The sequence below is a fragment of the Rhodamnia argentea genome, chromosome 1 (assembly GCF_020921035.1).
Source record: "Rhodamnia argentea isolate NSW1041297 chromosome 1, ASM2092103v1, whole genome shotgun sequence".
Lineage (NCBI taxonomy): Eukaryota > Viridiplantae > Streptophyta > Magnoliopsida > Myrtales > Myrtaceae > Rhodamnia > Rhodamnia argentea.
In genome coordinates, this window is record NC_063150.1 from 10627034 (window position 1) to 10653489 (window position 26456).

The window sequence follows — 26456 nt, forward strand, 5'->3', positions numbered from 1 at the left end:
CATCTCGGGACAAATGAAATCTCTATAATAAGTTCAAATGTAAGTACAATTGAAGAATTGCTAGATTCAAGCGAAAATATCGTTTCTCTCTGACTTCTGATTAGAATGTCTCAAAGGAACTATAAGCCCTTCCCAGCGGCTACCACAGGTTGCAAGCTCTTATATTTGTGAGAATGTGTTGAGTATGTCTTGAATTATTTATGAGCTTGGGCCAACGTTGGGGGAGCAGTATAAATATTGTTTTTCTAAAGTCATTAGGTTAAGAAGTAGAGATAGAAAAATTCTTTAGTTTTCGAGCTACAATATGTACTCCTTGGATTTTTATAATGGATTTTGCTTCTCCATTCTCTATGGTTTTTTTTGTAAGGGGTTTTCACATAAATCTATGCATTCTTTTATTGTTCTCAGTATTAATCTCGTTGTAATTTCCGCATCTGTCATAACAATCTTATATAAAATCCATAGGGCTTTTTTGATCTTCTGGTTATGGCTTCAATATCAACAACAAAATTTGATATTGAGAAGTTTGATGGGAGCAACAATTTCAATATATGGAAGGCTTAAATGTTGGCTATTCTTACGTAGCAAGGTTTGAAGAAAATTCTGTTTGGGAAAGGGAAAAAACCGAAAAGCACATAGGATGGAACCTACGAAGACTTGGATGAAAATGCATTGTCTACTATCTAGCTATGTCTCGTGAATGAAGTTTTACAGGGAGTTCTAGATCTAAAATCAGGTACATGTTTATGGATGAAATTAGAGAATATTTTATTGACAAAATCCCTCACCAATTGATTGAGCCTCAAGCAACGTCTCTTCACTCTACATCTGGCTACGGTTGCTTCCCTTAAATTTTATATTTCTAAGTTCAATGCTATTATACCTGAATTAACAAGTATTGATGTTGAGATTGAAATGAGGATCAGGCTCTTTGGTTGTCAATTTCACTACCTCCCTCTTATAAAAATTTTAGAGAAACCATGATTATTATTAGAGGAACTATCGATCTTAAAGATGTTAAGACTAGTATTCTAGATCGGCAAAACTAGATACATAAATGAGTTTTCTAGGCAGTAATGATCATGGGACTGATTTAGGTGCTAGAGGAAGGTCTACTAAGAGAAGCAATAGGGCAGGAGCAGGCCAAAATTGATCCATAAGGATCTGACTTGCAACTACTGCAATTCTAAGGGGCATATCATGATAAATTGTCTAGAACTGAAGGCAAAGCACTGAAGGGAAAATAATTTGAATTAACAATCGGCAGAACAATCAGATCTATCAAAATAGACTAAATTAGGGAAATGAGTATCTCGCTCAAGCTGGTTTTTGAAGAATGAAACGAAAATTGGTTATTGTTTGTAGATGATAAAGACAAACTCATTCATAATTGAATTCTTAATTCAGGTTGCTCATACTACAAGTGTTCTTATCATGATTGGTTCGCCACGTATAAGGAATATAATGGTAGATTTATTCTAGTGGGAAACAGCACTAAATGCAAAGTAGTTAGGATTGGGACCATTAATATTAAAATGCACGACGACGTGATTAGAACCTTGAAAAATGTCAAACATGTTCCTGATTTGAAGAAGTACCACATCTCTTGGGGTACACTTGATGCTAATGGTTGTAGGTTTACGGCTAAAGACAGAGTTATCAAGATTATGAGATGTTCACTTATGTTGATGAAAAGGTTGAAAACTAGCACTTTGTATCAGCTACAAGGCACTTCAGTTACTGGTTCAGCTGCAGTCTCATCCGCTATGACAAAATCAGACAACACTAAATTATGGTATATGAGATTAGGCAATATGAGTATTAGAGAGATGGAGAAGCCGGAGATGTCTTATATGTGGTCAGAAAAATTGAAAAACTAGATTTCTATGAGCATTGTATTTTTGAGAGGGTTAATTTCAAAACATGAATTCATACAACAAAAGGGAACTTTTGATTATATTCATTTTGATATTTGGGAGCCCGTAAAAGTTCTTCAAAAGACCCTGGTTCAAGGTATATACTCACTTTCATTGATGATTTTTCAAGGAAGGTTTGATTCTATTTCCTAAAAAATAAGAGTGATGTTTTTGTCAAATAATCAATGGAAAACATTGATTGAGAAGCAAACAAGTAAAAAGATCAAGAGGCTGGGAATAGATAATGGGCTAGAATTTTGTGGAGGCGAGTTTAACGAGTTCTATAGAACTGAAGACAATGTAGACATCATACTACAGTGACTGCACCACAGCAGAATGGTATGTAGAATGCAAACTTTATTAGAAAGGATTAGGTGCATGTTGTTTAACACTATGTATGGGCAATGAGTTTAGGGCTGAAGCAATCAATATAGCTTGTTGGTAGATAACTCGTTCTCCTTGCACATCTATTGAGCACAAGATACTTAGGAGGTTTGGTTAGATAAGCTTGTTGATTATTCTTCTATTTTAGTATTTCGGATGTCCAACATATGCACATATTAGTGAGAGGAAATTAGAGCCTAGAGCAAAAAATGTATCTTTTTTGATTATGCTTATGGTGTAAATGATATAGATGTTGATATTCTAATTAAGATTATCATTCGTAGAGATGTTAATTGTAATATGCTATGCTTCGTCCTAGCAAGGAATTGTCGTTCCTTGTCAAGAAAACTCGGAAAGTGTTGAGAAGAAAGTGGAGTTCGAAGTAATTTCTTCGCAACCAATTTAGTCATCTATTGATAATATTAAAATAGAAGAACCTAAAGAAAGTATGAATATGTTGAGAAAATCTTATTTCGAAGATAACAAAACTGTCGATGGTTTATCTTGAATCTAATAAATCCATAGAAATATTTTTGTTTCAATTAATCTATCCATTTGGATTATATTCAAACTCTATCTTCCGAAGTTTGGATATCGTGGCTAAAGCTTGGAATAGTTATTTCATGAATATAATCATACTTAAGAAAATCTTATACGCCGATGTCATCAAGGCTTTTGATATCTTCACTCTTTGCTAAATTTGAAAACCGTCATATCTACTTATAGATATAAACCCAGACTCTAACTCCATTGCTTATATTGTCACAGCAAGTAATCTTGCTCGGATTTCTAATTTAGAAAGTGTTGATTGGTCTTCAATCTTAAATATTGTCTTGCACCGTAACTCTTCATGCAAGACATCTTGATTGATTGGCAATCATTCCAAAGACTATCTACCTTCCTTAATCTACTAATTCTACTTATGAAAATCAAGATTTGTTTGTATGGATAACCAAATACACAGAGATTCTTATTTTATTCCCCCAAGGCTTCTCAATCTTCTTTGTGCAATCTTGTCCAGATGGTTGTCTGGAGAGTGGTCCTTTAAAAACTATCCAGCATATAGATTGGAAGTGGAGAAGTATAAAAGTACCTTTTCATTTCCATTACACTCTTTAGGATTTATTCATGTATAAGAATGAAGTATATGAGATAAATGTTGTCGCTAGTCATCATTCACACTCATAATAGTAATAATTGGGAAAAGAGCATTAGAAGTGCCAAAAGTTACGTACAGCGCTCTCTTTAATGACAAAATTATCACTGAATCACTTAAGTAACAAATCGAAAAAGAACGATTACTTAAGTGCAAAATCGGAGATATTCCGGTCAAATTGATTACATGAAAGTTATAATTAAAATTTTAATATGGCATGGCTTAATTTTAACAAAATTTAGTCCATAATGAACTTCTAAACTAGAAAAAAAAATCAAGATATTAAAAAAGTTAACATTAAAAATAATCAAGCAAAACAAATCCTCGCATAGCTTAGATCTCACTAGGGGTGAGCATAGTTCTAGGATAGAATTGGAAACCGGAGAACCGAACCTGTGGTTCCAGTCCAGTTTCAGGTTCTAGTGAAATAGGGTCCGCTTCTCTGTTCCGCATTTTGAGGAACCGCCAGCTTCGGTTCTGATTCTCGGTTTTCTATGGAATCAAACCGGAACTTGAACTGGCATTTTGTATATGTGTCATAGAAATTGGGAATGTTGCTACTTATGTCGTATATGTGTCATAGAAATTGGGAATGTGATCTTAAAATCACCCAAACTTCTTTAATAAACTGAACTGGAGAGGAAGCAAATTGCTTTGGAGTTAGTGGAGGAAAAGATAGCCCAAGCTGAACGTGAGAGAAGTTTACAAGGGCAAGCTAAAAAAAAAAAAATTTGGAAACTTGAGCTCGATGGTGCTATACTCAAATAGGAAAGAGATTCGAGATAATTTCAAAAAGGTATTGTACAAGTAGCATGCTAGTATATTGCAAATACTTTGAATTCTCTGAGTCTCGTATTTTATAATTCACAATCTTGCACTTTGGTAGTGCACTGATTTTTTTTTATCAATTGCTAATCACCCTCTCTAATTAAAAATGATTATATGGATGTTGAAGTTGCTTTTCTTAAGTGTTCTTAGTAAAATTGTAGGTTCTCGGGTACCTTGGAACCGGATCCTAGAACCCGTGATAGGGTAGGTTCTAGGGTACATAGGGTAGGTTTTAGGTTCCGAAAAATGAAGAACCTGTTCTAGCGGGTAGATTCCACATTCTAGGTAGAACCTACCCGAAACCTAGAACCACTCACCTATAGATCTCACCGGTGGTTAGCGCCATTTCCGTCAAAAAGAGCCGAAGGAGGTTGCTTGGGCCTTCCAAAAGCCTAGCTACCCTCGTTGGCCCCAGGCGAGGCCTTGGTGATTGAGAGGCGATCCTAACTCGGATCGGGGATAAGGGTTACGCCAACCCCGGATATGGGCCGGTAGGCCCTCACCGAGAGTTGTCGAGCTCTCGCCCAAGGCCGGTGAGGGTTCTTGTGCTTCGGGAAGGCCCAAGTAACTTCTCTCGACCCTTCCCGGTGGCTTGTGGCAGCCACTAGTGAGGGATGGCCATAGCCAATTGTGACTTTCTTTTAAAAATTTTTTAACTTTACATTTTTTAATATAATTAATTTTTTTATTTTTTAATATTTTTTCAACTTATGTTGCTGATTGGACCTCCGGCGAGCCAATCGGCCATGATATTAATAAAATAGGCCACATTGGATATCTAGCCAAACACATCGAAGTTGGCACTGAAAAGTTCATCTTTCAAAAAATTTAGTACTTAAAGTGATCTAAAATAAACTTTTAGTACTAAAGTGATCTATGTACATAAATTTTGATATTTCTAGTGTCCTTCCAAAATAATTCTAATGGAGTCAATGTCACAAACCTATCTAGAGTCTACTTCTGCCTTGCAAATCGAATTTCAAACATTACTTGAAAAAAAAAATGCATGTATATTTTGAAGCATTGTTTAGTTAAAACTTGTGGTGCTAGACCAGATTTTCTAACATATGATATTGATGGACTTTGATGATAAAATATTGGACGTTTAGTTTCTTTCCACGATTATTGAAAATAGTTTCCGCGATCATTGAAAGCTATTATTATCAAAAGCTTAAAAGAAATCAGAGGAGAATATACATGGTATATCTTTCTTAGAGTGACCTAATTTCGAGCAAACTATCAACTACCAATTCTCATTTGAGATAGTTTCCCTACATTTTTTTGGCTTATTTTAATTTTTTGACTTTTGTTAACATATAATAACTTGTATTTATCTCTCTTACAAGTGCCTTAATTTATAAACTCTTATATGAATCTACCAACTTTGTGCATGACTTACCAATTTTCCTCTCATTAGTTTATAGGCTAGTTTTAGTATACGAAGTCTCATTCGACTTGCTCACCACTTAACCATTATCTCTCTTTATTTCCTTACATTTATCAAATTTGCCGTTGAGTGAACAACTTTTATCTGTCTTAACCAATCTGTTAAATTTACCAACTACCTACCTAACCAATTTTCATTCGATGAAGCTACCTATAAGTATTGCATTACAAGCTCCTATTTGAATTTACATGGCAGTAGCCAGTAGATTTTTTTTTCTTAGTAGATTAGGCATATGTGTTATATATAATAAATGTCAAAAAAAAAATTGTATGGTGCTTAGTTTAGATTGCATTCATACGTGTTTCCTAACTTAGAAATTCATAACTTAAGTGCATTAGAAGACATGTAGTAATTTAGGAAAAGCATAAACTTCATTTAGTGCATAATTAAGATTTTTTTACATTAATTATTAATCGTTTAAAATCATTTTAGGTAGTTTCCTATATTAAATCATAAAAGGAAGATACCAAAAATAATTGTATTGCATTAGTCATCTTTTAATAAAAGTCATTAGATCATGTTAGAGACCTAGAGTTTGCTGTATTATTTATATAAATAAAAAGGAAATTAAAAAATATCACGTAATTTAAATAATAGGGTTAATTTATTATTAATTCTATTTCATGTCATTAGAATCACATATAGATTGCATTCAATTTAATTATAACACAGCTTATATGCTAGTTAGATTTAATTCTAGTTCATTAATACATGTTTGATTAGAACTTATATAGTTATCTCATTTGAATCAAACCATATTCATCTCAAAATAACAAAAACCCAGAAATGAATTAATAGACATTGCATTTAGAAGTCATCTTTTAGGTCATGCATACATTTCATTATTATTTGCTTTTCTTAGAAAATACTTGTAAACCATCTTTATTAATAAATTTGAAAGCCACCATAATTACAAGCAATCGAAAGTACAACATTATATTCCTGGTTGAAATGTAATGTCATAAACGCTTATAAGCTAAGGTTTTTCAAATAAACAGTTCAGACATTTTATACACAACCATTTTCTCTTATTTATGTTTACCATTTTTACCAATATATGACTCGAGTTACATATGGCAGTGCACGGGGTACAAGTAGCTAAACATGTGTTATAACATATAGGATAAGATTCGCACACTACAATTTTCTATCTAAATATGTTAGATGTGTCCAATCAAATGTCACTTTAAAAAAGTATGTTATTTTTCAATTAGACAAATATTTTCTACAACACGCTGATTAAACAATTACTTTTAAAAAAGTTTTACGACGCTATATCATGGTGAAGAACACTTTTATCATAATCATGACGATTTACGATGTTTTTAATTTTCAACGTATTTATGATGGCTAGTGGTAATGTGTTAAAATCTCGGGGACAACATTGTGCAATGGAACCCCATTGACTTTTCTATTATTTTGGGCGTTTCCGATATCCCACCAGCACCACCACGTCCAGACAAAAGCACGCCCATTCAATTTCACTTTTCACGGTAACTATGAATACAAATAATTTGAACAAACCGAAAATTGAAAAGCACAATGCCCATGTAGTATTTCGACATACTAACTATATCGATGTGTGTCGTAGACTCTCCATGTGGATCTATCAATTTAGTTCCGGCGTAATCAATCAGCAATTTTTTATGTGATTAAATAAGGATCACAAGATGATAGAGAAACCTTCATTATTATAATATGATCCAAGAGTAGTCGGTAAATACTTCAATATGGACCAGCCGGAAGGCAATGAAGACCATGTCAGGCCAATGACGCCAACCGAGGCAAAAACGCGTGAGGGCTAGTATAATTTGATGTAAAGAAAATCGAAATAATATTTCTTTCTAGTAGTCATGAATCGTTATTTATAAAGAAAGAAAGAAGAGAGAGACAAAAACTCCGTGGGTGCGAATGCCAATTCCTGGAAGCCACAGCGGAGTATTTTATTGGGGAGCCCATGGAGGTCATACATTTGAAATCTTGCATTTTTGGATCGGTGATTCCGGGTGTTGCGCGGAACAAGCGATCGAACAATAAAATAGATAGAACAAGAAAATAAATCGGACACCGGATGTACGTGGTTCGGTCGTAGAGACCTACGTCCACGGGGAGAGCAACAACGAATTCCACTATAGAACGAGCGATACACGGAGATTACGGAACCACACTCGAGTCACTCAAACACGCTCGGTGTTTCTCAGCCCCAATTACATTCAAGAACGCACACAGTGTTTAGCCCCAATTCCTAACGAAATAATCTCTCAATCTCGCAAAGGAATTAAAAACAAATCTTAGACTCACAAGATTTAATCAGCTTTGACACTTGAATACTTGATGTAATTCCACGGAATAAATCCCACGAGCAAGCACTCGACAAACGGTGCTTCAAGAACTCTGCATCAACTTCGGCACACCAAGCACTCATACGAAATCGGTGCTTCAAGGCCCTTCGTACTAGTCTTCTTCCTCTGACTTATATTATGCATATATGTATCAATATAAATTCCACTACAGAGTCCTCCTCGAAGTTGACTTCTACGTGGAGGAATCAACAGACCAAGATTGGCCTTATCACCTTTCCTTTCTTTGACCAAGTCCAAGTTGGACTTTTCAAAATTGTCCAACTCTCCAACGTAGATTCTCTTTTGTTTACTCCAACAGATAAGTTCTGTTATTGATCAAGATTTGAGATATACCAAATAGAGAATATATATTTCCACTGCAGATATTCACAATCTTGCACGCAGATTTTATATCCACAAAAAATTTTCACGGATGTTGTCTACAAATATTCGATTCGGAATATTTACAATTTCGCTTCGGGCTCAAAACTCGAGACATATTTTAACACTGGGGATGAACCGATTAAAGATTCCAATGCTAGAACTTGGATTGCGTTTCGTTTGTTTTGTACTTTGGTGTGTAGCCATTGTCTTCTTGAATTGAAATCGGATTCTTTCACGGAGCCCGATCTACCTTTTTTTTTTTTTTTGTCATGTAGAGAAGGTCAAATGAGCCCGATCCACTTTACTCTGATGTATTTTTTGCAAATTTCTTTTCCATTTTATTAATTTTTATTATGCTTTCCATTGGTCGATTTTTTTTTTGGGAGAAAAAAATACAATTGTTCAATGTGCGTTAAAGGTTTTCACTTTTTGGTTACCTTTTAAAAAAACATGAAATGTATGATCGACCAACTGTCCAAGCATAACCGAGGGCATGAGGATTAACGTACTTTAAGATGAGCCTAGAAAAAACAAAAACATACTCAAAATAATTTATCTTTTACGTAGTCACGAATTGTTATTGTTTTTCCTTCCCCCACTGCAAGGAATACTCTCGAAACTTTGACGTCCCAGAATTCATACGAAACCTATCAAGGACTTGCTCAGGTCCTTATAATTTGCATATATGGAAAAAAAAAAAAAACCTTTGATTGAGAATGCGATTTCTTGAAGCCATAGCAAAGCATTATTGGGGAGCCGATGAAGTGGATAACCTTATCTTATGTGATGAGATGCTATTTCCACGCCTTTCCTTGAGCAGAGGACTTCGTATCCGTGAAAATGCTTAACATGAAGATCATTTCTTATTATTAGAATTCAACATCGACGTGGATGTATCTGTAGCCGTTGATGCCGATAGCACAGAGCTGGCATTTTCATTGCGCCTATGCGCACACTAACATTATTAAAACACTCTAATAATAATAATAACACTCTTTGTTGACCGGCGCATAAAGAAAGTGTTGAAGAATATATAGAGAAGATCAAATGGGGAACAGACTACCCCCAAAAAAGTACCAAATCTTGAGCGACTCATTGCTCATTGTTAAACTCTGTTTCTTGATTCTAATGGCGTCTTCTTCTTCCAAGCTCAGAACGAGTTTCCAGGTCTTTGTGAGTTTCAGAGATGAGGACGTCGGCAACAACTTTGTCGGGCATCTCTACACAGCTCTAGACCGGACGGGAATCTTCACTCAAGTCATTGCTAAGGAAAAGGGAGAGGATATATTGACCACAGTTACAAGGGCCATCGAGGAATCCGACCTCGCGATCATCGTCTTCTCCGAGGACTTCGCCTATTCGCAGATGTGTTTAGAAGAGGTGGCGATAATCATGGAGTGCAAGAAGCGAAAGAAGAAACTGAAGGTCTTTCCGGTGTTTTACAAAGTAGAAGCAATCGAAGTAAGCAATGTGGAAGGGAGTCACAAATCTGGTATGGAAGAGCAGGAGGAGAGGTTCGGGAAGGATTCGGAGAGAGTGAAGAGATGGAAGAAGGCTCTCCATGAAGCGGGTCGAGTGTTCGGGTGGCAATTGAATGATGGGTAAGTGGTAATTTTGCACTCAACTCTGACTCTCTCTCGCTCTCTCTCTCTCTCTACACCCATCGGACGTTCACACAGCACGTAGCACACTTGCGCTGCAAAAAAAGGCAGATTTGTTCGAAGAAAACTTGTACAAAATTCAAATAGGATAAATTTCCCCCATGTCAAAGACCGTACATTATACATCAAAAGCTGGCGAGTGCTAATCTATAGTTATACCATATGTCTCCTATATATAGTCATAGTCGAAACTAGAACAATATTCACTTATATACTCGCGATGTGATAAGTACGTAGAATATACAAAAAAATCATCATAGACTAGTCCTAATTGGAAATATATATTATTTCATAATGTCATTTAGCTTCATTGAGTATTAGTTCAATTATTTCAGTTAAATTTATGAAAGAGAATGAAAGTCGAGCACAAATAAAAAAAAAATACTTGTCAAGTTATTTCAAACTAAAAGTATATCTTATTTCCTTACCCTGTCAAATTCAAGAAATAAAATTAATAATAAAAGAAATCTTCCCATAAAAGCATAATAAAAGTGCACCTATTATATTGACTAATAAAATTATTCTTAATTCAATTGATTTAATATTAGTAAATCAATTAAAATAAAATTTGGAAAATATATAAACCATAATTAAAAAATGTCTATGGAGGAAAAAAATATTTTTAATATAGTACGGTTATTCTCATGTTCCGCAAACATATATGACTAAATGCATAATTTTTTAGTCCAATGATATTTAAAAAATACATATAAATACAATTAACGTAAAATAAAATTAAGGGCCTGCTACTTTAACAACATTATTAGCAACTTGTAAGCACTTGCAATGGGGCCCTCTCGATTAGTATTACATAGAAGAAATCAATTCTAGACACTAGTACTAGGTTAGCTCATGAATTCTCGTAATAACTGTCAAAGATAATAACTGTCACTTTAAAATTCAAGAAAATAGCCTCTACCACTTTATAATTGATTAGAGTGAACTTTGAATTAAGAACTACAATAAGGTTTCTTTTAATGAACTTTAGGAGGAGTTTCAAATAATACAATGATTTCGCCAATTCTTGAAGATATTTTTAGCATAAAGTATATTCCACAAATACCTGAAATTAAAGCATCAATTAAAAAAAAAAAAAGGGCATCTCTCATTCGAAAATGAGAAAATAAGGACTCGGAATCGGAATGTTCTCTCTTACGGCCTTTTTGGTTTTTTGTGAAAGGTTAATCAGTTTTTGCGAATTCGTTATTTCTTTTTCTCCTTGAATTCTTCTTTTCAAAAGTGTTTTTTTCTTCTAATGCGTGCTTAACAAATGTCTCGTGCTACTCGTTAGTATGACTTAGTAAACTAAGGTGTCTCGTCCTTGGCCAAAAAACAAAAAAGAAAACCTGTGGTATCTCGTGACGACTCTGTATTTCTCTCCACTGGCCCCATCACGGCCTATGTGGAGAGGCAATAAGAATTTGTCTCCTAAAATTCGTGTTCGTTTCCTTTTTGCATGGACATCGTCATTATCTATTCTTGTTACACCGAATTGCTAGCGCTTGCTTCATTTGATTCGACAACTTGGGCAGTTAATATTATCCTGGGCTCTGTCGTTTGTCATGTCAGGATGTCGGAGGCCACAGCAATCAAAGAAATCATCAAAGCGGTCTCTGAACTGACAATGTACGATGTGTTCCTAAGCTTCCGGGGTAAGGATGTCCGCGAGAACTTCGTTAGCAGACTCAACGAGGCCCTGGCCCAGAAGGACATAAATGCTTTTGTGGACAGTGAGAAATTATTGATGGGCCAGGATTTCCCACCGGCACTGAAGCAGGCCATTGAACAATCCCGCATGTACGTCGTCGTTTTCTCCGAGAACTACGCTGAATCTAGGTGGTGTCTGAAGGAGTTGGTGCAGATCCTAGAGTGGAAGGACAAAAGAAAACAGCGGATGCTACCGATATTTTATCGGGTGGAACCGTGGGTAGTGAGGGGACAGAAACAGAGTTATAAGGAAGCTTTGGCCAAGCACGCAAACAACTATGGGACGCACAAGGTCAAGAAATGGAGGGACGCTCTCACTGAAGCTTGTTGACGCCTAAATTTTGATTAATCTATTATTTGCATAAAAATTATAAAAAATCATCTCACATATTTATTTTTAGCGTACATTGCATTGGCATATAATCGGGCAAGCAGAACACTTAATTTAGCATGCGTCTAGACTAGGCACGGGATGGAAAAATGCACCGAGAAGATTTGAAACTTCAAGGACTGTATTGCAAATACTTAAAATTTCGGGGACTGTATTGCAAATACTTGGAACTTCAGGGACTGTATTGCAAATACCAAAAGAAGATGAAGAAGGGAAGATGATGAAGGGAAGATAATGAAAAGAAGATGAAGAAGAGAAGATGATGAAGGGAAGATAATGAAGGGAAGATGAAAATGGAAGGTGAAGAAATGAAGATGAAGAAGGGAAGATGAAAATGGAAGGTGAAGAAATGAAGATGAAGAAGAGAAGATGAAGATGGAAGGTGAAGAAATGAAGGTGAAGAATGAAGGATGAAGAACTTTGCCTATAAAAGAGAGAGCTCTTGAGAAGAGTTAGAAGGGGGAAGTGGAAGAGAATTGAGAGAGAGAGTAGAAGAGAGCTCTTGAGAAGAGTTTTAAGAAGGGGGAGTGGAAGAGAATTGAGAGAGTTCTTGAGAGGAATTTTTAGAGAGGAAAAAGAGAGTTCTTGAGAAAAATTAGAAGAGAAAATTCGAGAGTGAAGAAAAGAGTTTTAGTCGAGCATCATCTTCGACGAGTCCCGACACATATTTCGCCTCTCGCCACCCAACAACGCCATTGCTTGCCATTTTCGACGACAGCCGCGTTCTTCCAGCTCCGAGATCTTGAAGGGAACTATAACGTGTATGTGAGTAAGATTTTGTGTAATAGAAGGTAATCATTTCCATCTCGATCTACAAAAATGTAATCGTTTGGTTTGAACATTTGGTTGTTTATTTTAGACATGCTACGTGTTCCAAATTTTAGCATTATTACATGTTAATTTATTTCTGTAAATACTCGTGCTTGGCTGCGTTTTCTTTCTTTCTAAATCATCCATGGTGTATATCGCACAAAGTTCAATGTTTTACATTCTCATAAAAAAGAAGATAAAAAACCAAAAAATTGCATCTTTGAATTTCAAGTAAAATCCATCAAAATTGCCAAATCAAATATTTTTCATGAAAATGGTACCGAAAGGGCGTTAGAGAAATCTGACGTAACCAAATCCCCGAATTCAAAATCTCTGGTTCGCGGAAATAAGATAGTTTATCCCGCTATTTTATTTAGGTTTCTAATCAACCTACTGAAAATGATTAGTGGCGACTCCAAATTCAAAACACGTTGCATGTTAATTATTTGAACCTTAAGTTGCGATTTGGTATGGACTTGGGAGAGTCCGAGTTAGGTTAGTTAATTAATTAACCTAATAATCCATTAGCCCGAAAATAAACCCGTTTATTTTTTTTTAGGTCGCGACTGCTTGGCGACTCCATTGGGGATCCAAAGAGGACTTAGGCCGGATAATTTCATGAAAAAGAAATCACTTGATTTGGTAAACTTTGGTTGAATTCTCATTCTTAGGTGTTAAATGTTTTTGCAGATTGGGAGTTATAAGGGGAGGAGTGATCGGCTAACCCTTTGTTTTGCAGGCTTGGTGAATTGGAATTGTGATTTAACTTTTGAATCATTGAAGCGGTGTTTGCCTTTAATTGTTGTGCATGATTTATCGTATTTGCACTACATCGCACACAACCAGTGACCGGACCTGGGTCACACTAATAATTTTAAGATGGTATTTAGATGGTTCTTTAACCTTGGCAGTAAGGTTTCGCTAAAGGTTATCCCATTTGGATCCCGAAAATTTTTCTAAAAAATGGCTCAAGGATCGTTCTCATACACGTGAGACTACGATGCATGAGAATTGCCCTTGTCGACCGAACCAAGCCGAAGTGATTGGACCCGACTAGTCATGACTATTGTACGCGAGGTTGCGACTAGTCATGATGATTGTGCGCGAGGCTGCGACATGTCGTTTCGTTCATCATTTCACTTTGCAAAAGCCTTTTGGATAGATAGAATAAGATTTAAACTCACGATTCATGCGCATGTCTTTGTGATTGACATTTTCTTCGTATGAGAGGTAAATTCTTGTCTCTTGTACCCTGTTATCTCATTTTTATTTTTGGCCGGTCCATGGTTTAGGTTGATTGTTTAGAAGTTTCATTGTCTTATTTCCAATTTCGCACTTTGCTTCCGTAGCTTTTACAATTTCATTAGTTGTCCTCAATTCTGATTTGGCTTATTCCTGTTGTGCGATTTTTACTAAATTCGACGATCGAGCTTTGAGTAAGTGACAAACACGAAAGTTGTAGACCTATGTTTCAACTAATATCTTGCAAAATTTCAGAATTAAATTCATAATTTAAGATGGCCTTTCGTTTTTTCAACTACCTGCGGTTATAACAGTTTTCTGAATGTGATTTTTTTGGAAAAACACATTAAACTGATTTGATCTGTGCATTTCTAGTCCGATTGGCCAACATAAAAGTTGTTCATCATCTTCTCAACTATAAGCTCGTAAAATTTGGACATGTTTTGATCAACGTACGAATTAATACGAATTGTTTCGTAAAAGCGGACAAACTGAAAATTACATGTTTCAATCCTTTGGTCTTAATCACTTTGTTCGTTTGAGTCTAGAGGGACGCCATGGGCCGGCTCGCTATTCTTGCTCCCTGTACTCATTTTGGGTTTGTTCTTGCGTACAGGTAATTTATCACGAATCCTCCACATATTACTCGATCGGTCGCAAAGAGGATGGCCGACATTAACGCCACCGTTAGTGCTGCCCTGGATGAGAAACTTGGCTCCTTGACCGAGCGCTTTGAAGGGATGATGTCCCGAAAGATGGAGGAAATGATGGCCGCCTTTGCCGCCAAACTTCAATCATCCACCTCCAGCCCGCCGCTAACCATTCCTGCTCTAATTCCTCCTACGGACAACGTCGGTAAAGCCCTAGAAGCTACTCCCTATCCGACAATGCCGCTAGAGGATGTGATCATCACGGGCGTGAACTCGAGCACGCCGCCCGTAGTCCCAATCCCTCAAGCCAACCCCGTGGCCCCCGGGTTGAATGGTGATACGGTCAAACTGTTGGCCCAAATGGAACAGAGGATCCGAGAGGTTGAGGGGACTCACAACATACCCTGGATTGACCTGTCTGTCTTTTCAAAGGTCACGGTGCCAGAGAAGTTCAAGATGCCCGACTTTGAGAAGTATGATGGAACTTCCAACCCGGTTCAGCACGTCCCGGATGTACCAGGCAAGAATGAATAAGCATGCGACCAACGGTCCCTTAATGGTTCGGACCTTCCAGGCTAGTTTAAAAGAAGCTGCCATGAGATGGTATACGGACTACGAGATCTACCGGATGGATGATTGGGAGAAGGCAGCTAATGCTTTCATCAAACATTTCAGCTTTAACTTGGACGTGCTCACCACCGAGAGAGGACCTTGAGCGACTTGAGATGAAAAAGGAAGAAACAATCAAGCAATATGCCACCAGGTGGAGAAACGTGGCATCTCAGGTGAAACCAGTCCCTCCCGAAAGGGAACTCATGAAATTGTTTGTTTCCACCCCGCCGCCGGTTATGAGAACTCGAATTTTGGGATCTGCTGCCACGTCATTCAGCCATCTCATCGCAATGGCTGAAGAAATCGAGAACGGCATGAAGAAAGGTTGGTACGGTGATGTCGCCATGACGACTAAGAGGTTTGTGGTAAGGAAAGACAAGGAGTCGGCCCCACAGGTCAACATGACCTACAGCCAAAAACCCACGACCCGGACGCCGGTCGTACAGATTCCTAATCAGCCAGCAGCTAATTTCGGCATGCAACGACAAAGAGGGAATCAACGGTCTCCTCGGCGGTTTACCCCTCTACCGGGAACCCCGTCGCAGGTACTTGCGGTTCTGCGTAAGAGAGGTTTACTGACTTCCGAGCCTCTACGACCCAATAATACGAGCTTGCCGAGATATGATCCATCGAAGAAATGTGATTACCACTGCGGGGAGCTTGGACATGACAACGATGGCTGTTTTGTCTTGAAGCATCGGATTCAAGATCTCCTGGATTCTAAAGCATTCTCATTCCAAGGCAACAAACAGCCAAATGTCCGGAATAATCCTTTGCCGGATCATTCCGGTAAAGTTAATGTCGTATTCGGGCTGGGAATCAGACAGGTTGGTGCTAGTAAGGATGAAGGAGTCTTCGATATCGCCGGTTGTTTTGATGATGTAACCATTGCTGCTATATCTGAAGACGGAGCGCATAAGGAGGAACCTTACCCGGCGCCTAAACCTTCCAAATCATTCATTAATGCCATATGTGATGATCCACTGGAGGGTTTAGATTCGGAGTAACATCTTTATGTTTATGCAATCCCCTACGTGGGACATTTTCTGTTTCCTTTAGGTTTTGGATCGCATTTGGATTTCTATTCTGTCTTGCACTCTTGGATTTTCTTTCCTAGAAGATGTAATTTCATATCAATAAAATTGCACCATTTTTCGAATCTTGTTGAAGTATCCCAAACCAACCCGATGACGATAACCAACGACTAACAAGTTTGTCATCATGGTAAGAACCGAGGGTTGGGCTTCTTCAAGAATTCATGTCCCACGGTTTTGAAAAAATAAAAATAAAAAAAAGTTCTTCAAAAAAATCATACCGCAATTAAGCCCTGTTTGTCCTTTTGATTTTGTTACTTTATGTTTCAAGGGGAGGGGAACTTAGTGGATTCGAAGTATACGACCTAGATGAGTCCAAGTCCAGTTATGAGGAAATTCGTCGGGATTTCGAACGACATGAGGAGATCAAGCCCTTGACCGGTGAACAAACCGTCTCGGTCGACCTAGGCGATGCGGAAAACCCTAAAGATGTTAAGATCGGGGCAAACCTTTCCAAAGAGATGACCGAGCGCTTGACTAAGCTCCTGAAGGATTACCGGGACATTTTCGCCCGGTCCTATGCGGATATGCCCGGTCTTGACCGTTCCATTGTCGAACATTGTTTGCCGACGGATCTTTCGGCTAAGCCGGTGGTGCAAAAGTCAAGGAGGGCCGGACTAGAATTGGTCCGGAAGATCAAAGAGGAAGTCATGAAGGTGCTTGACGTCGGATTCCTTGAGACTACGGAATATTCTGATTGGTTGCCAATATAGTCTCGGTCATAAAGAAGGATGGGCGTATTCGGTGCTGCGGGGTTTGAATTGTTCTCATTCATGGACGGTTTCTCCGGGTACAATCAGATCCCGATGAATGTCAATGACAAGTTGAAAATCACCAACACCAGCGGCTTAGTGGTCGGGGGAATGATAGTGGTCTCGAGGCGTCTCGGGTTTGATCCTAGGATTTGGCGTCAATGTACAAAGATTAATAAAAATCTTTTTACTTCGCAGTTCAATGCCGATTGAAGCTCAGCCCAAATGGTTACAAAACCGGAGAGATAACATCACAAACATACAATCCGATCCAGATGAATCGATCTTTTCAATTCAAAGTTCGCAAGGAATACGTACAAGGGTAAAGCAGTATCGTTTCAACTCGTTTAGAACATGAGAACGTACATTGACGCTTTCCCTTTTGATTTTTACAGGGGTCATTGCCTTTCCGGATAGGGAAGTATCCCTTCTCCCTAAAATTAATGAAATGAGAAATTCCCGGAGCCTTTGACAATCTCATGTCTCGAACCGGATAATGAAGTTTTGCAACTTATTTGCATGAGCGGGGGCAACTCACGATCCACGCCCTAAGAAGTTTCTTATGTGCTTGCGAATTCTGTCCACCAAGATAAAAAGTTGCTGCATTTTACATGCTCAAAAACACTTATACATTGCATAGTTTGCGCATGACTGTTCCTCATGTTTAATTTACCAACTCTGAATAAGGAACATGAACCGCATAAGATACATCGAATGTATGGAATGGGGCAGGACAGGATGATGAAAGGCAATCTTTTTCCAAACACGTCCCATTTTTTCGGGCGAGATGAACGGTGGCCAAATTCCGCATTCCCCGAGGTAAAGAGTTTTCTCGCAAAAGGTACGATAACTGAAGTAACGGAGGCGTTCATTTCTCTATCCTAAACACTACAGGTTATCCATTGATTACCCCTTTTGAGCGGTGGTTTCATTTCTTTACCCTGTCAAGAACCACCCTACATCGGGGTCCAGACGAGTTAATTCTAACAGCAACACGAGGTAAATGGTTAGAAATTTTCTTGCTCGGACTAACATTAATCTGCGGGTGTTTCTTTGCATTTATACTCGAATTTTAATTCAAGTGCCTTAGGATGATGAAGATCATTCACTTCTCTATCCTATACACTTCATTCTTTGCATAGCCCACTTGAGCCCGCAAATTCATTTCTTAAACCCCTATTGGTGATCATTTGCTCATTCCAAAGGCGAAGATAGCATTTTCCCAAGGATTAGAATTGGAGATGGTCGAGTCAACAGAGAATTCCCGAATGATCATTATGCTTGTTGTAATTCCTGGTTCAAAGTCATGGGATTGTAAAAAAAAGGAGAGGCAAACTCAGCTTAAAGGAGAAGGGCCCGCTCTAAAAAAAAAAAAAAAACAAAAAAAAAAAAAAGCAAAATAAAGAGATGTCGAAGGGCTCTCAAAGAAAAAGGAAAAGAAATCTTTTCTCAAAAAAAAGAAGAAAAAAAGAAAAATGAGAGTCGGGAGTAAGAAAAGCAAAGGCGATCTCATATGAAAATTTCAAGCATAGGAAAAGCAAAGTGCCTACCAAAAGTAAGGCCAATGCACATTCATTTGTAAAGTACTTCTGAATTTTGAATGTACATTTTTGCATGTTAAGTTGTAAATTCCATGTACATGTTTGCATTGTGTCTCTTGCAAATCCTTGACAGACACTTGTTGTGAAGAAGACTCCCCAAGAAATCGGTTTGTAAAGTGCAATTTTCAGTAGAAAACTACCATCCCTCATTCAATGATGGTATTCTTTCTGAAGACATTTCCGGAAGACCAAGATCGGTGACTAGTCGGCGATGATCACCAACGTCAAGCCCCTTCTCATTTAATTTCTGAGCCAAAACGAGCATTTTCGTTCCTCGGTCCCCAATCCTAGCCTACGTTATAACCCTCCAAAGTCTCTTCTGATTAGGGCACTTGAGTTAACGTAGAGTTAAATGATTTTAAGCATCACTCGAAGAAGTTCGAGCAAGATTATTTCTCTCTCATTTTTGCAGGATTCTTGACTTGTAAATCCGGAGCAAATGATGAAGAAATTCATTTCAGCAGCCTTGACTCAACCGGAGTCCCCTTTGTAAACCTTTGACCTAGCTCTCATTACGGTCCTAATCAAGACCTCCGGATCGACTCGGTCGTATCAATTGCGAGATTACTTGGATCCTTATCGAATGCGATGATGGAAAGATTGAGTGATTTCTCTTGAATCCTGCAGACGGGATAAATAGCTTTTCTCGAGAGTGAGAGAAAGCCCTTTCGGACCGAAGTCCCCCCATTCAGCTCACATTCGAGGTATTCGTAATGTGAGAACCTCCCTGGACAAAATTGGTAATACATTCCCGATGTTCGAGTTCCCTCCCAAGGTCTCGAAATTCATCCAAGGATTATTGAATGAGCAAGTTTTGTTGGCAAATGCCTACCAGGTACGATACAAAGCAATCGCGCCGTTCCTTGATTAATCGTTTGGAGAACCCGGGTAAGTTTTCTCGAACCCCTTTTCAAATTAACAACTCTTCTCATGATAGTTGTTATGATTCAATTCGGGCAATATGCCCCTTTTGTACTTATCGATTCCATTCGATGGTGCTCCTATCAAATATTGTTCAATTCGGGCAATATGCCTCTTCCGTCAAGTCGTGTAGACATATGCACCGGCGATCTTGACATCTTATCAAATCATAACGACGTAGCTCTTATGGTTTCAATCTCGGGACGTGAAGACATATGCACTGGCGATCTTGACATCTTATCAAATCATAACGACGTAGCTCTTATGGTTTCAATCTCGGGACGTGAAGACATATGCACCGGCGATCTTGACATCTCTTCAAATCATAACGACGTAGCTCTTATGATTTCGGTATCGAATCACGAAGACGTATGCATTGGTGATCTTGACCTTTAGTCGTCTCATAATGACATAGCTCTTATGATTTTCGGCTCCTTTATCAAATCATGAAGACATAAGCACCCATATTTTTGATCCAAACCAAATCATAACGACGTAGCTCTTATGATTTTGGTTCCCCTTTATCGAATCGTGAAGACATATGCACTGGCGATTTCAACATTTAATCAACTCACAACGACGTAGCTCTTGTGAACTTGATCCCACTTCTTTCGACTCACAACGACGTAGCTCTTGTGATCTCAAACGACACACATATCTTGCGCCTGTCTTGCATTAGGGAGAAGTCTCCCGATAACAGATAGGCCAAATACCTTAAAATCCTTGCATCGCAAAAAGAAGCTTGGAAATTAAGAGAACCATTAGCTTACGAGAAATTTGGTAAAACAGGTATTCTTGTATGCGATCCATGTGCAGAGTTTCTCTAACATGAAAAAGGGAAATTATGACACGTGTTATTTACGAGTCTTGCATATCATGCATCACTTCATTACATAAAAAATGGGATTAAAACTCCCGCCAAAAAGTTCATCCATAATTTGCACTGTCAAAATTTAGGATTCAATTTTGTCTTTGAGCGGAACCTCTACGAGCCTCCACTCAAAGAGGGGCAGCTGTTGACGCCTAAATTTTGATTAATCTATTATTTGCATAAAAATTATAAAAAATCATCTCACATATTTATTTTTAGCGTACATTGCATTGGCATATAATCGGGCAAGCGGAACACTTAATTTAGCATGCGTCTAGACTAGGCACGGGATGGAAAAATGCACCGAGAAGATTTGAAACTTCAAGGACTGTATTGCAAATACTTAAAATTTCAGGGACTGTATTGCAAATACTTGGAACTTCGGGGACTGTATTGCAAATACCAAAAGAAGATGAAGAAGGGAAGATGATGAAGGGAAGATAATGAAAAGAAGATGAAGAAGAGAAGATGATGAAGGGAAGATAATGAAGGGAAGATGAAAATGGAAGGTGAAGAAATGAAGATGAAGAAGGGAAGATGAAAATGGAAGGTGAAGAAATGAAGATGAAGAAGAGAAGATGAAGATGGAAGGTGAAGAAATGAAGGTGAAGAATGAAGGATGAAGAACTTTGCCTATAAAAGAGAGAGCTCTTGAGAAGAGTTAGAAGGGGGAAGTGGAAGAGAATTGAGAGAGAGAGTAGAAGAGAGCTCTTGAGAAGAGTTTTAAGAAGGGGGAGTGGAAGAGAATTGAGAGAGTTCTTGAGAGGAATTTTTAGAGAGGAAAAAGAGAGTTCTTGAGAAAAATTAGAAGAGAAAATTCGAGAGTGAAGAAAAGAGTTTTAGTCGAGCATCATCTTCGACGAGTCCCGACACATATTTCGCCTCTCGCCACCCAACAACGCCATTGCTTGCCATTTTCGACGACAGCCGCGTTCTTCCAGCTCCGAGATCTTGAAGGGAACTATAACGTGTATGTGAGTAAGATTTTGTGTAATAGAAGGTAATCATTTCCATCTCGATCTACAAAAATGTAATCGTTTGGTTTGAACATTTGGTTGTTTATTTTAGACATGCTACGTGTTCCAAATTTTAGCATTATTACATGTTAATTTATTTCTGTAAATACTCGTGCTTGGCTGCGTTTTCTTTCTTTCTAAATCATCCATGGTGTATATCGCACAAAGTTCAATGTTTTACATTCTCATAAAAAAGAAGATAAAAAACCAAAAAATTGCATCTTTGAATTTCAAGTAAAATCCATCAAAATTGCCAAATCAAATATTTTTCATGAAAATGGTACCGAAAGGGCGTTAGAGAAATCTGACGTAACCAAATCCCCCGAATTCAAAATCTCTGGTTCGCGGAAATAAGATAGTTTATCCCGCTATTTTATTTAGGTTTCTAATCAACCTACCGAAAATGATTAGTGGCGACTCCAAATTCAAAACACGTTGCATGTTAATTATTTGAACCTTAAGTTGCGATTTGGTATGGACTTGGGAGAGTCCGAGTTAGGTTAGTTAATTAATTAACCTAATAATCCATTAGCCCGAAAATAAACCCGTTTATTTTTTTTTAGGTCGCGACAAAGCTGCCAATGTGAATGGAATAACTCTAAGTGATGGGTAAGACTTCGAACTCGGTGACCTTCTCCTTTCAGAAACAATTTCTACTATCGGGAAGAGGAAGCGTTGAGACTTGAGTAGGTAGGGGGCTTGTTTGGTAATGCTCATGTTTCTCCGATTCCTTTTTTTTTTTATTCCTGAGAATAGCAAGCTGTTTGGTAAAGTCAGTTAATTTTTATGTTCTCGGAAATAGATCATGGCTGGGTAACTGATTTGAAACAGAAATGAAAAGCAAAAAAAAAAAAAAATCTACATTTTTGTTTGTGAGAACAAAATTAGGAAAAAATCATTTCTAAACTTTGTTCTCGGGAATACATCAGTAGCTAGGGTACAAATTTGGAACAAAAACGAGAAGTGAGAAAAAATTACGTTTTTGTTCCCGAGAACAAAATTAGGAAAAAATCATTTATGTTCAGAAATTATTTTCGAAAATATAATTGTTACCAAACATGCCCTAAATGCATAGTGAACGGTTCAAGCAATAGACCAAGCCAACCTACCGTACGACATCGATTTCTGCCTCATTTTTTCGTTGGGTATAAGTAAAGGGCCACTGCATTGACTACTGTTCTGTTATCATTTCTTACCTATGCTTCAAGTGGGAGAGAACTTGAAATTCGAAAGCTGCGGTGATTCAATAAATTTTATCGCTACGCAAGCCAATGTTAACTAGAAAATACTCATTACAGAAACTTTTGGCCCCGTGAATATGCTCCTCTTACCTGATTATGATGTTCACTTCATGCTAATTGATGGTTATATTTCACTATCTTTTGGCTCTTTTGTTCCGACAGGATCAAAGATGATTCAATCCCTGGCATCGTCGAAGAGATAGAGAAAATGATGGCAGAGATCAAAAGAAAGCGAGGATGAAGATGCTCAAAATGCCAGTTTGGTCGGACAAATTAACAAATTTCACTAGAGATATTGGTTTGCCATATTGGTGGAAGTTGTCCTTTTTTAGCTGCCTAAAACTGTTGTTGAAACTTGAGAATTAACACCGATATGGTTAGACAGTTCAATGGGAGATCCATGCAAGTGATATGTCTAATCAATGTTAAAGGAAAGGAGACAGAATGGAGCTTTGCGATGATGTGGCTCAACCATAAAGCTCCCTTCTATCTCCTTCTCTCTCTTTTTCCCCCTCAATAAAGTAAGATTTTATCAATGGCACAAAGGCAGGTGAGCGACCTGGTACAAGCTAAAAAACATTAAAGATTAGGTTAGATTAGATTAGATTGAGCAAAACTTACTATCTTAGAATTTTAGAGTGTAGAGTATTGGCCTCATTAGTTGGAAGACCATGTTAGACCCAAAACAAAAAAAACAGTTGGAAGATCATGGCTATTCAACAAGCAGTTTGGATTAATGCCCTCTGCATAACTACCATGGCAGTACTAGTAAGCATGATGCGAAAACATGTATTTCATAGTAATTATGAATTTACGTTGAAGGAGCAGACATTTGAAATTTTCTAGTAGAGACCATCCTATCTTCTTTGTTAAGTTGTTCAGCTTTCCTCTACATCTGTTTCTCTTGGAATATCTTCGTTGTCGGTGTTTATCGAATTGTCTTCCTCCGGGTCTCTTTCCCCGAGAATCCAATTACGCCGCGTTTGGTCGTCAGGATTTCTCGTCAGGATAGGATTGGATAGGATAGGATAAGAAATCTATGGATTTGGCCATATCCTATCCATCATTTGGTGAACTACGGATTTAAAGTCAGATATTCTCATATCCTATCCTATCATGTATTTGGTAGAAACCGTATATCAATGTAAAGGACGTATATGCCCTACGTGATGCTCATGAAATATACCGATTTTGTTACTATAAAAATAATGTTCTCACACTAAAAAAAAAAAGAAACTTGAAAATATACGCATTTTATTAGATTTTCAAACCTCTTTGCAAAAAAAAAAAATAAATAAAATGAAAATAGAAACAAATGAGACAAGAAAGTTAGCTTTTATATGACGGATAAGAGAAATCATATCCGACCTTATCCTACCCCCTCCCCTAGGATTTTTTTATGCGGGTTATATTCCCCATATATCCGACATTATACTATCCGGGAACCCTACCAAACACGGGATAGGATAAAACATATCCTATCCCGAGTTTTATACGGACGACCAAACGCAGCCTACTTTCTATTAGCTGACTGAGTTGGAGCACCACCTTAGATCATCCTTCTGTTGCTTGTATATTATACGGAATCAACACTACTTTAAACCTTCCTTTTGATACTCTGAGGCGAACTTGGACATGGCTCCGATCGTTTCGCAGAAGCTTCTCAACTTCATACACCCTTTTGCACGGGAGATACTCAAGCCACACATGATCGGATTCCAACGAAATCAAGCTACTCATACGACAAATCACCCTTAATTCTTGAAGTTTGACTGGTCATTATCAAAAAAGGAATCATCTTCCACTGTTCTTTCATATTTTGTTATAGCATTGAAATTTATTTTCTCACAGCATTCTTTTCCATTCAAAAGTTTATATAGTCCCCAATATCAATGTTTCCCATGTATGGCAGACGTATGAAGGTCAAAAGACGAGACTTGAATTGATTTGCGAGTCTTAGAAAGAAAATTATGGGACAACATTTATCACTCTAGTTCCAATCTATATGACCTCTCGATGGTACAAAGTACACCGCTCCCGTAGAACAGGTGGTGACCTAACCTTTAAGACATGTTCACATTATCCATATATACAAAGGAAAGAACATAACATGATCTTGCCATGTGAAAACGTGCTTAAAATTATTAAAATAAAAAAGCAGTTTAATACGGCTCTATAAACATATTGTTTTTAGGAAAATCTTGTTGAGAGCATTGAATCTTGAATGCGCCTACTGATGTGGAAGAGTGCGTCCTTACATCAACTGAGGATGTGGACTTCTCGAGATGGGCAAATTGCAAAAGTTGGCTCACATGCCAATTAATTTGGAAACCGAATGGAAAAATGAGCTTTTTGTCTTTATGAAAAAAAATCTGTTTCGAGAAAAAAAATGACAAAAGGCTATCAGAAGTGCCAGAATTTATATACGACGCTCACTTTAATTCGAAAACTTTTTTTTTTTTTGAATCACTTAAGTGCCAACTCCTATTTACTGGACTAAAAATCCCACGTGACATCTAAAGCCAACATGGCCCGCCGGAGGTCCAATCAGCAACTAAAAAGTTAATTACGTTAAAAAATAAAAATATGCTAATAAATTAAAAAGAGAGAGGGGGCGCTTGCAGGCGGCGAGAGCTTGCACAGCCCTTCGTGTGCGAGCCCCCTCTTTTTTTTTTTTTTGGTTTTTTAAACTATTAGATTTTTTTATATTTAATTTAAAATTTAAAAATTTTTTTGATTATTTTTTTAGTTTAGAAGTCCACATTGACTTGTTTATAACTCTCGTAATGTAACTTAAGGCCTACATGACAACGATTCTGGTTCTTTGATTTTGTTTCTTGGAACACAAAGAATGAGAATCATGTTTGGTAACATAAATGATTTTGATTCTAATTCTATTCCCGAAAACAGTTTTGGAGCAAGAACAAAAATTAAAAAAAAAAGTTGGTTATGGAAAAAAAATTACTTTTAGGAATTACAAAACAGAATGAATCTCACATCTTTCACTTTTTTTTTTCAGTTCTCTCATCACTTTTCACTTAATCTAAAACATAACGAGGTCTCATTTTCAAAAAAAATATATAAGATAATAAAAAATTGAAAAAAAATCTAAAAAATTAGAAAATTTTTAGAAAATCCATAAAAATAAAAGAAGCTTATATTAGGCCGGAATATAAGCTTATTTTTAGAAAATCCATAAAACTAGATTGCTCTGATTGCGTAGAATCAAATGGTTTCTCCCAACCATTAGATAAGGTTCCCAACCTATCTTCCTCAAATATTGGTGGTACCTCCATTTGCATATGCACATACATATGCCATCGATCACACTAAAATTGAATTTGATATTCCTTTCTTGTCATTTGGTATAGGCCTGCGAGGACCCGAGCTAATCTGAAATCACACACTAACCCAACATGATCTATCCTTT

At 37.5% G+C, this 26456-nt stretch overlaps 1 protein-coding gene across 2 annotated transcripts; it reads left to right on the top strand.

Moving 5' to 3' along the window:
- Positions 1-9553: 9553 nt before the first annotated feature.
- LOC115727499 (TMV resistance protein N-like) lies at positions 9554-24910 on the top strand. Of its 2 annotated transcripts, none has more exons than XM_048272279.1 (6): positions 9554-10058; positions 11688-12145; positions 22358-22394; positions 23189-23279; positions 23976-24002; positions 24544-24910. In XM_048272279.1, exons 1-4 carry the CDS (start codon positions 9586-9588, stop codon positions 23265-23267), a joined length of 1047 nt encoding a protein of 348 aa, XP_048128236.1. In that variant the 5' UTR covers positions 9554-9585; the 3' UTR covers positions 23268-23279; positions 23976-24002; positions 24544-24910. The 2 variants fall into 2 exon arrangements, with proteins under 2 accessions (XP_048128236.1, XP_048128239.1); XM_048272282.1 differs by having other exon boundaries at positions 23976-23999; positions 24541-24910.
- The last annotated feature ends 1546 nt before the right edge of the window (positions 24911-26456 follow it).